The sequence below is a fragment of the Seriola lalandi genome, unplaced genomic scaffold (genome assembly GCF_002814215.2).
Source record: "Seriola lalandi dorsalis isolate HSWRI2012SDOR001 ecotype SW California unplaced genomic scaffold, Sedor1 jcf7180002054689, whole genome shotgun sequence".
NCBI lineage: Eukaryota > Metazoa > Chordata > Actinopteri > Carangiformes > Carangidae > Seriola > Seriola lalandi.
In genome coordinates, this window is record NW_019525242.1 from 1,309,935 (window position 1) to 1,324,705 (window position 14,771).

Genomic DNA, 14,771 nt, shown 5'->3' on the forward strand with positions numbered 1-14,771 from the left:
TATTTTTTTATTGTTTTAATTATTTATTTATTGTATACTTTACTAACGTGCTCAGTGAGCAGAGGCGGCTAAGGTCACTGTACAATAGATCGTGACTATTGTTCAACCACACCAAATATGTAGTACTCCGCAGCTCAGAATAGTCCCTATATTAGCACTATTAACTCCTGTATGAGTAATAAAACTACAGTACCCACAGAACTTTTAAAGCTTGGCATCTTCAGGTCCAAACAATTAGTTTGGACCTGAGTGTCACAGGCAGAATATGGAAGTTGGTTTATTTCAATATCAATACATTTTTTTTTACTATATTCTTTAGCAACAGACAAGATTAAATCAAAAGTTAGAGTGGTGATATGCTGACATGCTGTGACAATGAGTCAGGACCACAGCAGGTTGCTGCAACAATAAACTCAAACAGATCAGTGTTTGGAAATGTGGAGTTTCCGTTTTTGATCAAACTGTGAGAATGAGTCTCAGTTGTCCTGCTAAATATAATGCAAACGCAAAAAATGCTAAAAATATGATTTGCTGCAAATGTTGCACTGATTTTACGATGTAACATCTTTCGATACACAATGTGTATGTCTGTGTGTCTTTGTATTAATCTTTTTGTGGTTTGTGGTTAAGCCTGGGGTTGAGGATGGTTTTGTAGTGGTTACAGTACACCCACAATAATGAATCTTTTTGGTCACAACAAGCTGTAAACACAACACTGACATATTATCTCTGACATTTTCAATCTTGACACTCCGCAATCTGAATGAAATGAAAATCCAAACCCCTTTATCTTCATTACAGAGGAGGATTTGTGACATGACTGGAAACCCTTGTAAAATTCACAGGACAAGCATGCCTGCTAATAGCCTGCTGTTAAAACAAATACTGTTGAGCTGTGTAACAGATACCCCCTTTTCACCGCCGGGTTGCATTCGCCGTCTGGCCTGGTGGGGGTTCACGTTTCGAAACCTTGGCAGTGCAGTGGCATGTGAAAAATGTCCCCCGTCTTGGGACGGAAGGAGAAAACTAGAACAATAGAGCATGCAAGTGTAGTCTGATGTTTGGTGCCATCATATTCCATGAGCATCAGGCCTTAGTCAACAAGAAATGTCAGCGTGACAGTGTGCAATGATGGGTTACTGTTCCCTGTGTTTTAACTAATGTTAGTTAGCAAGGCTTTGCTTCAAAGGAAATCAGTAACATGCAGTAACCAACATTGTCTGAATGTCATTTGAAATTTAAAGTAATTATTTCCAGCTAATCAGCTGGTTGTCATCATGAAATCCATGCGATGATATTCTCCGTCCTGGGAGAAGAGGAGAGTCTGGAAAAACTCCACTTGTATTGTTCATGCTACAGCAAACTTCAACAACCAAACTTAATGGAGAAAAAAATCCCAAGGCAATTCATCTTACAGACAACTGTGGGAAGTGTCAGACTACTCCTACACACTGTCCAGAAGTGGAACATAGAGTTGCACATGCTCTGCCTCTAAGTTTGTATTTGCTCTATTTGGGATTGTTCTAACAAAACTAAAGTCAAAACTAAACTTTATCAATTCAAGTCTCACCTATACTGTTTACAAAAAAGGAAAAAAAAGGAAAACTAACAAACAAAAAAACACACATGCCAAGTATTCAAGAGGTAAGGTCCATAAAAATGCTGGAGAAATATATATGGTAGTGAGGCAAGCGCCCAGTTCCCATTAGGTGTTGGAGTGTGTTTGTCATTCACTGTCCCCTGTAGACCAGTGCTAATCCTGCTGGTGTTTTATGATCTACCAAGTGCGTCAGACTGTTTCCATTCCAAACGGATTCTCCAGCCACTTTGCTTCTGCACTCTGACTCCCCACATCCAGAGTTCACTGGGCCTGAGCCAGGTAACCGAGGCCTCTGTCCAGGGGCAGAGAGACACTCCAAAGTTATTCCTTTGTACCAACGCAGCAGAGGCAGCTGGATGTGATCTTGTCTCTGTCTGCACGCTGTGTGTGGAGGTTGAATACTCTGGCTGGGGTAAACCCTACACACCCTGATCTGGGACTGATTAAAGGTGATGCTAACTCATTTGCCAGCCATGTCTCATTTACAGGTTTTTATTAACATTTGAAGGAGAACGGCACCAAGATGTAAAACGATGACAGGATTATTGGACTCTTTTGGGCGAGCGCCTGCATAAACTGTCTCGTGTGTGGGCACTCTGTATTTTATCATTCACATGTTTCTGTCTCCAGAGTGAGAGTCAAGAGTCAAATGCCTGTGAATAAAACTGCTTGAAAGTTGAATCATACTGATTTAGCTGGTTGTAGCATTTTTTTATTATGAAGAATAATACATTTTTAGTATACAGGCTCCAACAATGCATTGTAAATTTCATTGTTACCATGGCAGACTCAAAACTTGAAAAACAAAACTGGCTCAATTGTGACCTCTAGTGGTTTGGTAGGTTACATGCAGCAACCAGCTTTTGAACTTCACAATGTGTGGTATCATTCAATTATTATCAACATTTACAAATACCAATCTGTAAGTTCAAATATAACTTATAAAACATACACCATCAGATATTATCTTTCACTTTTTCACACTGATTTGCAAAAACTTGAATTCAACATTCCTCAGCACCAATTTCTTGTAATTTCTTCGAGCTGTGGATATGTGCAAAGAATATCAGATTCTTTGAGAAGGTCAATAAAATCTTCAATGGATTTTTGATCTTTGCCCATAACTATATCGATCAGTTTGGTGACAACTTCTCTTGGCTGAGAGATATGCCTCAGATGATTATACTCTCTGTCCGTGACAATATCTCTGGCTTGAACGTGCTGCAGAATGAAGGAGTGATCCGCACTCAGGCAGTCAATGAGTTCCACCTTGTGCTTCTTGATCATTTTCGCAGCAGGGGCCTGTGAAAGATGACGGGTTTTGTTAAACATGTTAAACCTAAATGAATGAATTTGTTTTTCCTTGTTTTATTTTCCCCTCTTTCCTTTCTTCACCCACCTCACTTCAATTTCCCTTACCTCGCTTTCCTTTCCTTCTCACTGACTGACTCTTGTTTTCACCCTTACAACCCCTGATTTACCTGACTGAGTTCACCTGGTCACTCCAAGGTTGTTTAAAGAGTTTACTGACATTCATTCATTTTTTTTCAACTTTGCATTCGGCAGAAGTTCTGATTCATGTATGTTCCTCTTTCATGTTTACAAATACAGTTCTTTTGGGAAATGTGAAAATAAAGCTTCGGTCAGAGGATTGAAGTTCCATGGCTTTCTTTCCCATGCATTCTGACAGTTAACCTGTCATTCTGAACCTCCCAATTCACAATTCTTTTATGTCAACAGGCAGTTTAAAGGTATGTTGGTAGGTTGGGGAGTTTCCCTGTTTACTCAGTGGTTGATTGGTGCTTCCTTTTCCTCACACTCATGCCTGTGTTAAGTGAGAGGAATTATACAACTCCCATTTCTGTCCAGTAAATATAACAGCAGAACCAGGCGACAGTTAGCTTAGCTTAGCTTAAAGACTGGAACCAGGGATTCAGCCTGACTTTAAACTACAGCTCCTGGTTAATTATAAAAATCACACTAAACCAAACTAATCTCTCAATTAGGATCTTACTGTTGAAGAGTTTCTACCACTAATGTGTGTGTATGTGCTTTACCTGAGAGGAAGGTGGTGTCTTTTCTACTGCATCTGAGAAGAAATCAGAGTCAGTCAGTCTTTTACTGTTAAATGCTTTGATTCAGGAATGAGACACTGACAGAAGGTGACACTCACATTATTATACTGCACAAATATCTAACAGATCACGAGTAAGAAGTTGGCAAAATGTTACCTGCACGCACTTGTGATGGTTTCACCGATACTGACAAATCGATGTCACCGTCAATAGTGACACCGGATATTTTATCAGCACATATTACACTGCCTCCACGTGCACTGTAACCTGCTCGGGTTCCCTGTCCAACAATATTCCCTGAACAAGAAAAAAAACATATATCAAAAGTAGGAGTAAAAACAAAAGTGTTTCATTTATATTTTTGTTCAATATATTTTACAACTTTCATTTATGATTTCATTCTACAGGGAATACCTGAGAACTATTCATGCTTACCGGATGGACTACTTCCTGTACCACTCACTGTTTCAATCTTCAATGAGAGGGACTTTCCCGTAATATTTGTTATTTCTCTGGTGCTTACAACACTGCTACTATCAGCTTCTACTGTTGGAGCCTGTGACCCTGGAAAGATAAAAAATATATATATATATCAGAACGTGTGTGGCGCTGCCTTTCAGACTTCAGTCTTTTACAGACTAGTCTTTACCTTGAGCGTTAGAGCTGAAGAGCTGTTGCAGTTGCTGGTAATGTGCTTGATGCTGCCTCAGAATGTCAGAGAAGCTCTGGCAGGTGTCTCTTCCCTTTTCAATTGTTATTTTCAAGAGCAGTCTCATCTTCTCGAGATCACTGCTTTGCTTTTGTATGTCTCGGAATTCTTTCATGGACAACATATCCTCACACTGCTCAAGTATGTAGTCAGGGTCATCTGAAAGCCACATGCACAGCTGGCTCTGCCTCGACTTCAGCATGTCCATGGCCTGGAAACAGACGGACAATATTCGACATGTTAACAGAAAGACAGTGTGACAGAACATGTCTAATGAGGATTTTTTGGTTCCCTCCTGTAATATGATTAACTGAAAAACATTCACCCATGGGTTGCCACCTTTGTTGTTGAAAAACCGGTATACTCAGACCAGCAGCACCAGCAGTCATAATCCTGTACGCACTGTGCGTACATTTTTTTTTTTTTAATGATGTAGTTTGTTTTTTTCACCGTCCAATATTAAAAATAAAATTGTGATAGCAGGAGATCGTAGCAGCTTGGTTTGGTCTTGCTGTTGCATATTGTTATTACTATTTCTAGTAGTTAGTTAGTCATTCATCTCTTCCCCCATTTCATCACACCATCAAAAAGTTTTTACCTGTTTTCATATGTTTACGGACACAGACACATTAGGGGACAATTCATGTCCCAATAAATAGCATTCATTTTCCAGAACAGTCGCTCAAAAAAGAGAACAATCACAATCAGGTAACAAAAACAGTAGTTAATACAGTAGCGTATACGTTTTAGCCATATGAGTAAATTCTGAAAGCAACACTTCCAAGTCATCAACAACGTTTACAGGGTACTGAATGTGCAATACAATCAACATATCATATGGGCCTACAAATGTTACATCAGAAGGAAACTGAGCAACATGACAGATGTGCCAGACTACAGACTAGAGTCTCTTTATGACAGAGTAAAAAGTGAACATGACCTACCTTCACTTGGTGTGACAAAACAGCAGGTAAAAAGATGAAGTGTCTTTTAATCGACAGAAACCTGAAAGATCACTGTTTCCTGCTTCTTCACTCTGCCAGGTTAGAGGGTATAGAATCAACGTACTTCCTTATTGGTATTATCTTTCAGTATATGTGTTGCACGTGGGCAGGCACAGTACAAGCACAAGGAAAATAGGCCACACCCCCAGCACAGCAGCAAGCTCCGGAGCACAGCACAACAGACAATTAGACTACAGGCTACTGTAAATATGTCTACGTCTGCATGTCTGTGAAGAATTCAGGTCTGCCATTGATGGTCCGTAAAGAATACGTGTCATCTATTTATAATAGTAATAATAATAATAATAATAATCCATCATTTCTCTGCTGAACAATTGAGGTATAGGCTTTTTTCGTGTGTGAGAAACTTTTCTCCATCTCAATCTTCAGTGGTGGAGGAAGTAGACTACTTCTTAGGGAGTTTGAGCGAGTGTGAGATGGTCTGGTGAATAAATCTCTTTTCACTTACACTATTTTTTCTTTTCTCTAGTCTTGGCTTTGTGTTAAGTTCTGGATGATTTTATCTATTTGGGCTTTTGGGCAGTTATTTAAATGAACCCACTTGACATGTTTAGACAGGTCTCTATGCTGGAATTGCTAACAAAGGTTGTTAGGTTGTTACATAACTGCAGTGGTGTAAGACACATGCATCAAGTAAACCACCTGAATAGTGAACATCACTCTTCATTAGCCATGAGTAGACAGGGCTTCTTTCTGTAGCTTCACAAGCCACAGTAAATACACAGAGAAAACATAAATATGCAGAGAGCAAGTATTCCTCAGCTGTTTCAGGTGATAATGATCATTAATATATATCATTTTATTCCTCCATGTCGGCGACATGTCCATCTGTCCCATTCTCACAGACACGATATCTCAGTAACGCCTTGAAGGACCTTCCTCAAATCTGGCAGTGTGGTGACCTCACAAAACCTCACAATAGGAAAAATCTTTTTTAAATTTGGTACAAATGTCCACTGAACTGATTAGACTTTGGTGGTCAAAGGTCAAGGTCACGGTGACCTCAGAAAACACTTTTTAGCCATTACTCAAGACTTCACACAGCAATTATGACAAAATTTCACACAATTAGTTCATATTTTATGCAACTCTGGATGAACAGGCATATAACCCGAAACTAATCTGGTTATAATTCTAGTTAAATGATGTTACTGTATCTAGATAGAAGAAATAAATAGGCCTAAATGTGGGTTTAAAACAGGAAATGTCAGTTTTATTTATTCATTTATTTATTTGTATTAAAATATAATTAAATAATTCACTTCATGGCAAAATACACCAAAACATGCGCAAACACACTTTACATGCACAAGTATAAAATCAATAACATTATTGAATTAACATTAGCATTCAGGCATTTAAGTAAGCCATCCATCGTCGTGTTGGAGCAGGACAAACAGGGCAGCTGCGGTGGCTGTAAATCATCAGTAATGTAATGTTATTTGAAAATCTGAAAACAATTTGATATATATGAGGCAGAAGATAAGAGATGAGACAGGTCGTTAAAAAGCAGGTGGGTTGTGAGACATTTTTTGGCATTTAAGGTTTAACATCCACGACTACTGTGCAACGTGCTCCACCTCTCTACATGTGCAGCAGTTGGTGTGTAAAGTATGTGGAATCTGATGGTTGGCGGAAACGGGGACATACAAACTATAATATGTAAATATTTACGCGATATGAACTGTAGGCATGGGGGCATTAAGAGTTTCTACTGTGGAGCTGCGTGTTTACCGCCAGACGTGCTTTTGACAAAAGTAGCGTTGCGCTCCAGCGTTACAGCCCTGCGTCCGGACGACTGGTTCAGTTCGCTCATGTCCACCCCCGAGTCTAAACTGGTGTCCCGACTCTCCACTGGTCTCCGTCTCCTCTGCTGCTCTGACACGTTGTAATGGATCTCGGCTGCGGGTTTGCCCTCCAGTGACACAAACCAGGCCCGGGGAGGCTGGGGTGAGGGCATTTTGGAAAACTCTGCTAAGGCGTGTACCGAGTGCCTGCTGTCCCTGATTTTATTTAATGTTCCCGGGACCGACACTGACTCTGGGAGGCTGAAGGGACCCCTGGCTGTGCTGGTGGAGGTTGCTGCCTGAGAACCCTCTAGAACTCCAAGCTGGTCCTCGGATTCTACCGCCTGGTTCTGGGTCGCAGACGGACCTTTCGGCAGTGTCTGGGCGAAGCCGTCTTTGCTCAGCGGCTCGGCGGCGGCACTGTTTGAAGCCCCCGCACGGGGCAGAGTAGCCGACTTGCTCCGCTGCTGCTGCTCCGCTTGCTCCTCCAAATGGAAGAAGGCTGGAGCGTGAAGGATGGCAACAGGCTGGTTGTAGAAAAACAAATTCTCAGTCAGAGATCCTGGAACTCTCATCTGCTCTCTGAACACACAAGTCCCATCATTAGGTTCAGTGTTCAGGTCCAGCTCGGCGCACTCCAGCGCAATGGCCACAGCGCTGGGGTTGGCTATTACGCTGTGCGTTGAATTAACAGAGGAATTGCGTCGATTGTCCCCCTTTTCTCTGAACGAGTGGTTCAGCCCATTCTGTGGAGGAGACACGTCCCTTGAATATACTTCAAAGAGTTCATCGTCACAAGTGGAGGTCGTTTGGTCTTTTCTCATCACCGGTAGGATCGTCTTTGCTTCGGTTTCACTGAGGGGACGTCTGCAGACAAGACAGAGCATTTGCTTTAAGCAGAGTCAGGCCAAATAAAATGAAACAAATATAAAATCTCATCCCGCAAACACGGGTTATTCAGTGGGAATACAGATATTATATACACATTCAGTTATGCAAATCACTAATGCTTTGTTATGTTTAACAGCTTGATATTTTACTGGCAGTGAAGTATTTTTTAAAGGAACACTGAATTGAAAAATAGTGATAAAATAATAACACCCCCCTCCACCCCCCCACCCCAGAGTCACACCACATTCTCAAATCACTCCTGCAGGAAATAATTCCCTGAACACACGCCTTCTGCTGCAGCTTCAGTGCTATGAGGAGGTGATACTGCAGCACAGATGTGGTGTAATTATCCATGTTGTGGGTTGGTGTTTGGACCAGATGTCAACAGCAGAGAAGGATCACACTGTGGGTGCAAGGCGCTACCTTTTCAAGCCTACACAACATCAGTATTTGATACTTGAAAGATTTTCAGTAAAATATTATTTACTTATAATTACCACTAAATAGGAACAACATCCTCCAGTTGCATCAGATGAAGCATATTTTAACCCTAAATTGAAGATATGAAGAAAATACTTGATTTGCCCAAAAACCTGGGAAGAAATGGAAAGATTTGTGGTGCAACAAAATCAGTAAGTGTGTCTTTACATTGTACATTTACATTCTTTCAGCAGTCTTTTTAATATGATCACCACTTATATAGACTAGTAAGAGATGACAGACTGTTACCTGCGATAACACAATATTCCAACCAGAAGACAGATGACCACAACAAGCAATCCTCCGAGCAGAACCATCAGGGAAGATGAATGGTTTAAGATGAAGTCGATGGGAATGTCAAGTCCAAAGAAACCTGAAGAAAAAGTGAGAGTGAGTCAGTTTGAAAAGGAAACACGTACGGAATGAAAATCAGTGTGGATGAAAATTAACGATGTGCTTTTTGAATCGAAAAGCGTTTGACATTTAATAAACCTCCTTCCTTTTCACTAACCGAGGCCAGCTCCAGGTCAGTTTCTTGGCTTCTTAAGTTAGAAAAATTAAACTGCCACAACGAGAACTATCTATTTACCCAGTAGATTTACAACCATCAAAAAAAAGATTTGCTTATTTTGTTCATCATTCATTAATTTCCATTTCATACATTTAAATGATTACATTGCCATGTTACTGCTATATATGTCACAGATGGTACTATCAAATAAACAGAGAAAAAGAAATAGAACTCTGTATTCTGTAAACAGTACTTTAACATCATTACGATGAGCACTTGCCTCTGTTAGATGACAGAGGTGCTGCAATCCAGTGGCCTAGATGAGGAGCTGTGAATGTCCACATGAGTTTTCCATCGACTGACACCACCTTCCCTAGTCCTTTCCTCATCCATCCACCTAAGTCGAACAAACAATAAAAAGTTTTCTTGCCATCAATAAAACACTGTATGATTTTAAGAAGGACTTAGCCTCATCTATCTCCCATACAGGAGTTTTAAGTTGAAGTTTAATTTTACTGTTTTGTGGATGCAAAATGACCCAAAACTTGGTTTGAGAAAGGAAAACTAATGGAGACAGATTTGTGACACTAATAACAATATGATGAGTGATTCTTCCGAAGGTGTGCGTTTTGATTCCACCCCCCCCCCCCATCTGATTGATGTCAAGTCACACCTCCCTACAATTTTAACCGAGCATTAGTTATACTAATATTAATCTCTGCTGATGGCCGGATGTACAGAAAGAATTAGAAATGAACCACTAGACTAAAGGTCTGAGTCCTGCTTATAAATATTATAAAACTATAATTCCATTACCCCCTTCCTGCTGTTCTGTTAATGATTTCCTACATTAAAGTAATTTTTCTACCACTTTACTCCCACATTGCTAACAGAGCCTTCTTCATCGATCTACTAGTGGAAGCCATAAAGTGACTTGTTCTCCAGATACTTCAGTAATTCAGAAGGATTTTGTGCTTTGTATCATCACGATTTCTACTCACCAGTGGTCTGGTTAAAGAACCACGCTGGAACCACGTTTGAAATCTGGAGTCCACGGCTGTCAGGGATGCTGAGGCTGATCTGTATGGGCCCACTCACGTGTAACTCTGAGTCTCCTGAGAAAAGCTGCACACTGACAGCCGCCACCGGGCTCAACTCCACACTCACGTATCCTTGAAAAGACATGAAACAATGCTGAGGAGGAGCTGGATAATATGAGCTCCGGCTAAATTCAATTTACTCACTTTTATCTTTTCTTGCATGGAATTCATGTAAAGGTACTTTCAGCTGAGTGGTACCACAGTAGTTTGATTGACAGTATTGACTGCTGCTAGTGACAGGCTGACTGGACCCCTGCTAAAGCTCTGACACTGATTTCATCTTTGCTTTGCTTCAGCTTGTTGCAGCCACTTGCAGCCAAGAAAGACAGAAAGATTCCATGTGAAAACTATAGCGCGGTCTGTGGCTAAATCATTTGTATCGGTGTCAATTTATTTTATTTTATTTATTTTTTTATTTTTATTTGATCTAATCTTTATTTAATCAGGCAGTCTCATTGAGATTAAAATTAAAATTAAAATAAAAAATAAATAAAAAAAGAATTAAGAAAAACATTTACAATAGTCTGAAAAATACATCAAATAATAAGGTTTTAAAATTAGTGTCTACCTCAATGTCTGTTTTTAATTGTTACGACCACCAGATGGCACCAAACACAAAATATTCAGATTCAGATTCAGGTTGAAGAATACTATGATCCCCACATGCTCAATTAAATGATTTTAATTGTGAAAAGAGGAAAGTTTGAGGAAGTATATAAGTATAAACTGCTCTAAGTTCACTTTCTATTAAAATAAATCTATTTTATCTATCTACTTTAACTATTCACTGTTATTAGAACTGTACTATATTCAATATTTTGAAAGCAGAAGTCTGTATACTGATACTACAAAACACACACACACACACACACACACACACACACAGACTTACCTGATTTACTGCTCATGATGCCCAGAGTGTTGAGCAGGCTGCCATCCTCTGACGACAGCCTGGGGATGGTCAGGTAGGCTTTGACCGAGGTGACATTGCTGCTGTCTGTCAGATTCAGCAGGCTCTTGGGAAAGTGGACAACAGGCTGTGATGAAGCATCTATAAATAAAAGAAAAAATAGTAATAGTAATAGCTGAAAATATTCAGCCTCTATTTATAAAATGTTATTCAAATATATTGTATGTATTTTCCCTTTAGTACTGTTATCTTTGGCTGATATGATGTGTTACTTTAAATGAATGATTGTACCAACAATCATAGAGACAAAGAGAGAATGAGCACTGAGAGATACTTAACACAGTACCAGATGTTTTGCCAGTGATCAGGACAGAATCTTCAAAGAGCCAGATGTTTCCTTGATTTAGACTAAGTAGTGACATGGTCACTGATGAAAATACTGCAACAAAGGGAAAGGGTAAAAATGCAAAATTAGCAGACTATCATGTTTAAAAATGAGCAGTTTCTCCACTAGATGGCAGCGAGATATTATGTTATATTACGTCAAGTAAGTTTTCACTTCGAAAACAATAGCTCAAGATTCAGGTCTTTGTATCACAGCACTGCAGATGACTACTGAGCAACAGATACAGATGTAGACACACTCCACATGTCGGCTATAGAAAGGTCCCACTGCTGCTGTCCTGTCAGGTGTCGGCATGGAGCAGAAATTGACTTCAGTATATACATTTCAGTATTTCTTCTGATCAATTTTTTACATGACATTATTTATAGTGTCCCAATCAGAAAAAAAAACCCACTGCTATCTGCCACTCTCTGCAGACTGTGCCTGATTCACTGACACAGAAACACACACACACACACACACACACAACCACACGGTGTGCGGTTGATATAAACTGAAGATATACAACGATTTGTATTTGCCAATAATTAATAAAAACAACACTGCCATTCTTATGTTTATGCATTTGATGAAGCTCATTAACCGAACACATTAAACATCTTACTTGGCATTCTGCTGGTTTTACAAGGCAGCAGCGTGCTAATGTAACCATCCTTGTTTGCCACTACTGTGATGGGCAGCCCAGTTTGGTAAGGTACATGAAGCAAAACGCCACCATCCTCCCCTGTATGAGCGGTTTTGACCCTGGTGTAGTTGATGTAAACATCCACCACTGCCTGGCTCAGGGACTGACGACTCAGCACGTCTCTAACCTGGACCCTCAGGTTAAAGGAAGAACCTATAGGAGATAAAAAAGGATTTGGTGAAGATAAAGTGGGATTGTGGTCAAGGCAAAGAGAAATACAACAGTTCCTATTCCTATTATTTTGTCCACAACATTTTATACACTACAGCTATGCTCTTTAGTTCTTTAACAGATTGGAGTTGGCTGCAGTTCCAGTAAACCTAGCGGGCTAGTCGGCCTCACTGACAGCACAACAGGAAAACTCATTTACAGACTCCCTCGAGGATATCAATCAGCTAATCCCAGCAGATTTTAAAGAGAAGGACACACATACAAATGCTAAAATCAGGCAACTAGAACAACAAAGTAAGCATTTAAGACAATAACAAGCTACATCAGCAGCTCAGGCAGCTAATACAGTACATATTTCCAATAAAGGTATTCTCATGAGGGAGCCCTAATCATTACACGTTTTCAGGTAGCTCCTCGAGAATCTCATTCAGGGCCTAATGATAATGTGACACATTATCCACAAACCCAATAAGCCACTTTCACACTGTGCACAGACATCCAATAGTAAATTCATGACAGCAAGACTTAATTTCTGAGAGGGACAGTGTTGCATAACAATGAAGGGATTTTCACTAATACATCACTTCTTGCCTAATCAGTATGTCATGAAAAGCAGATCCTACCAAGCATCAATGCCTGACCGACGCAATACATTAAAGCTGCACTAGTGAATATTTGCATTTAACCAATGGATCAAATGAATATGTGTAATGTCAGCGAAGTCACTCAAAGCGATAAGCTCACAGGGAATTATCACCAACTCTGAACTTCCGCTCAGTTCTACAGAGCATTTTGGCATCTTTTAGCTAATCGTTTTGGTTTTCTGGATGCAATTTTACTGTCTACAGGCAACTGTGTGCTAACATGTTCACCGTACAACTTCACAAGGTGATAATATGTCGGTGTCATTTTTTACATCATATTCTGCTGGTCAACAAAAGTTTCAATTGAATTTTAAAGTAAAGTTTAGCATTCCAAACACATTGTGCCGTGGAACTGTGGAGGTAGCGTAGCATGAGGTTAGAGCAAAAAAAAAAAAAAAAAATACTGCTGGAAAAATCTGAGCACAAGGTTCCCATAATAAATACTGAACAATGCTTCAAAGAAGCTCAGCACCAAGAGCACTGTGTACAGCTGCAAAACTCTGCTAGCACTGGGCAGTGCTAAGGTAGCTTCCTTCACCTTCTGCCCTGCTGTAAATTTTCTCCACAGTCCTGTACTCTTTCCGTGGAGTCTGGGCCGGAAAGTGAGTTTTGGGAGACATAAATCTCAGCAGCTGGCTGATCATCAGCCCTCCGCAGATACAGTATATCATAGTTATTTTGTGCTATGAGCCCATAAAAAAGTCCTTCTTGGACTTTTTCTCAGTACCTACATGCTGCAGCTCTGCTATCGCAGCAGTCTCACCAGTCATAATGTCATAAGCATCTCTCTCGAATGGTGACAACTCAACACTGACGGTAGTGGTTGAGTTTGCTGCTATTCTGATTGCATATAATCCTGCTGCTAAACGATCTGCCAAAGCTCCACTGAACACTCATGAAGCCATGCCTTATGCTACCAGATTTCGCACTATTTCAACAAGTGCCAAAGCCAGATAACCAGATCACTCCATATCCTTACCCCCTAACACGCTCCTTTGATCAGGGGCAGACAGACGCCTGGAGCTGCCAGGAGTGCCACCATTTTCCAGCCACAACATGAAACAAATATCTACATTTGGCTGCGTTAGAGTTAAACCCACTGAGAGACAAACTGTATGCCAGTGCAGATGGACAAGAGGGCGCTTGTTTTGGGAGAGGCAGCCTCCTCTTTCTGTGTGTTCTGCTTTGGTGGCCAAACAGAACAGAAGGGGGTCACTAAATCTGAAGTGGAGGTGTGTCGTGCCAGATTACTGTAATCTCCACATTTGGCGAACTGAAACACACCACAAAGAGGGTTATGAAGTATATTGAAATGGGCTGTCTGAGGCCACAGACGGAGATGAGAAATAGATCCCCCGTGGTGTGTGATATGGCTTGAATACTGTTATACATGATAGTACTGGTGCCCAACAGAAAAAAAAATATTTCTGCTTTGGTGAAATGCTTTCTTTATCAGTATGTACACATTAGACTTTTTAAACTATGGGGGACATATTTCCACTAATCAAAAACTAAATTACAAACCTTCTTGACCCAGAAATGAAGATAGTAAATATTAGAATGGCATCTTATAATTATTGAAAACACCATGTCTGTGGCTAAAAGCACCTACATTTGCTTTTGCTGTCATATCAAGCACATACACCATACACCATCATCATTTCACCAGAGACTATGATTAAAATCATGAGGAAGGAACAAAAACATGTTGACTGGTCATTTCTGCGAGACCACCAGGCAGGACAAACAGATGGTCCAACAGGGATTTATCTCTGGT

At 40.3% G+C, this 14,771-nt stretch overlaps 2 protein-coding genes across 2 annotated transcripts in view; both read right to left on the bottom strand.

Annotated features, from left to right (window-relative positions):
• Positions 1 to 2,284: 2,284 nt before the first annotated feature.
• Positions 2,285 to 5,467, bottom strand: LOC111667428 (uncharacterized). Its single transcript, XM_023423093.2, has 6 exons — positions 5,329 to 5,467; positions 4,325 to 4,595; positions 4,111 to 4,239; positions 3,832 to 3,972; positions 3,658 to 3,689; positions 2,285 to 2,902 (listed from the first exon to the last, which is right to left on the bottom strand). Exons 2-6 carry the CDS (start codon positions 4,590 to 4,592, stop codon positions 2,615 to 2,617), a joined length of 858 nt encoding a protein of 285 aa, XP_023278861.1. The 5' UTR covers positions 4,593 to 4,595; positions 5,329 to 5,467; the 3' UTR covers positions 2,285 to 2,614.
• A 1,153-nt stretch (positions 5,468 to 6,620) lies between these two features.
• Positions 6,621 to 14,771, bottom strand: part of LOC111667425 (protein FAM171B-like) — a 9,791-nt gene continuing 1,640 nt past the window's right edge. The window contains exons 2-8 of the mRNA XM_023423090.2: positions 12,099 to 12,332; positions 11,435 to 11,527; positions 11,071 to 11,229; positions 10,080 to 10,250; positions 9,359 to 9,475; positions 8,817 to 8,940; positions 6,621 to 8,063 (exon numbers count right to left, since the gene is read on the bottom strand). Of these exons, the coding sequence (XP_023278858.1) occupies positions 7,121 to 8,063; positions 8,817 to 8,940; positions 9,359 to 9,475; positions 10,080 to 10,250; positions 11,071 to 11,229; positions 11,435 to 11,527; positions 12,099 to 12,332 (1,841 nt within the window). The 3' untranslated portion in view covers positions 6,621 to 7,120. The remainder of the gene's footprint in view (positions 8,064 to 8,816; positions 8,941 to 9,358; positions 9,476 to 10,079; positions 10,251 to 11,070; positions 11,230 to 11,434; positions 11,528 to 12,098; positions 12,333 to 14,771) is intronic.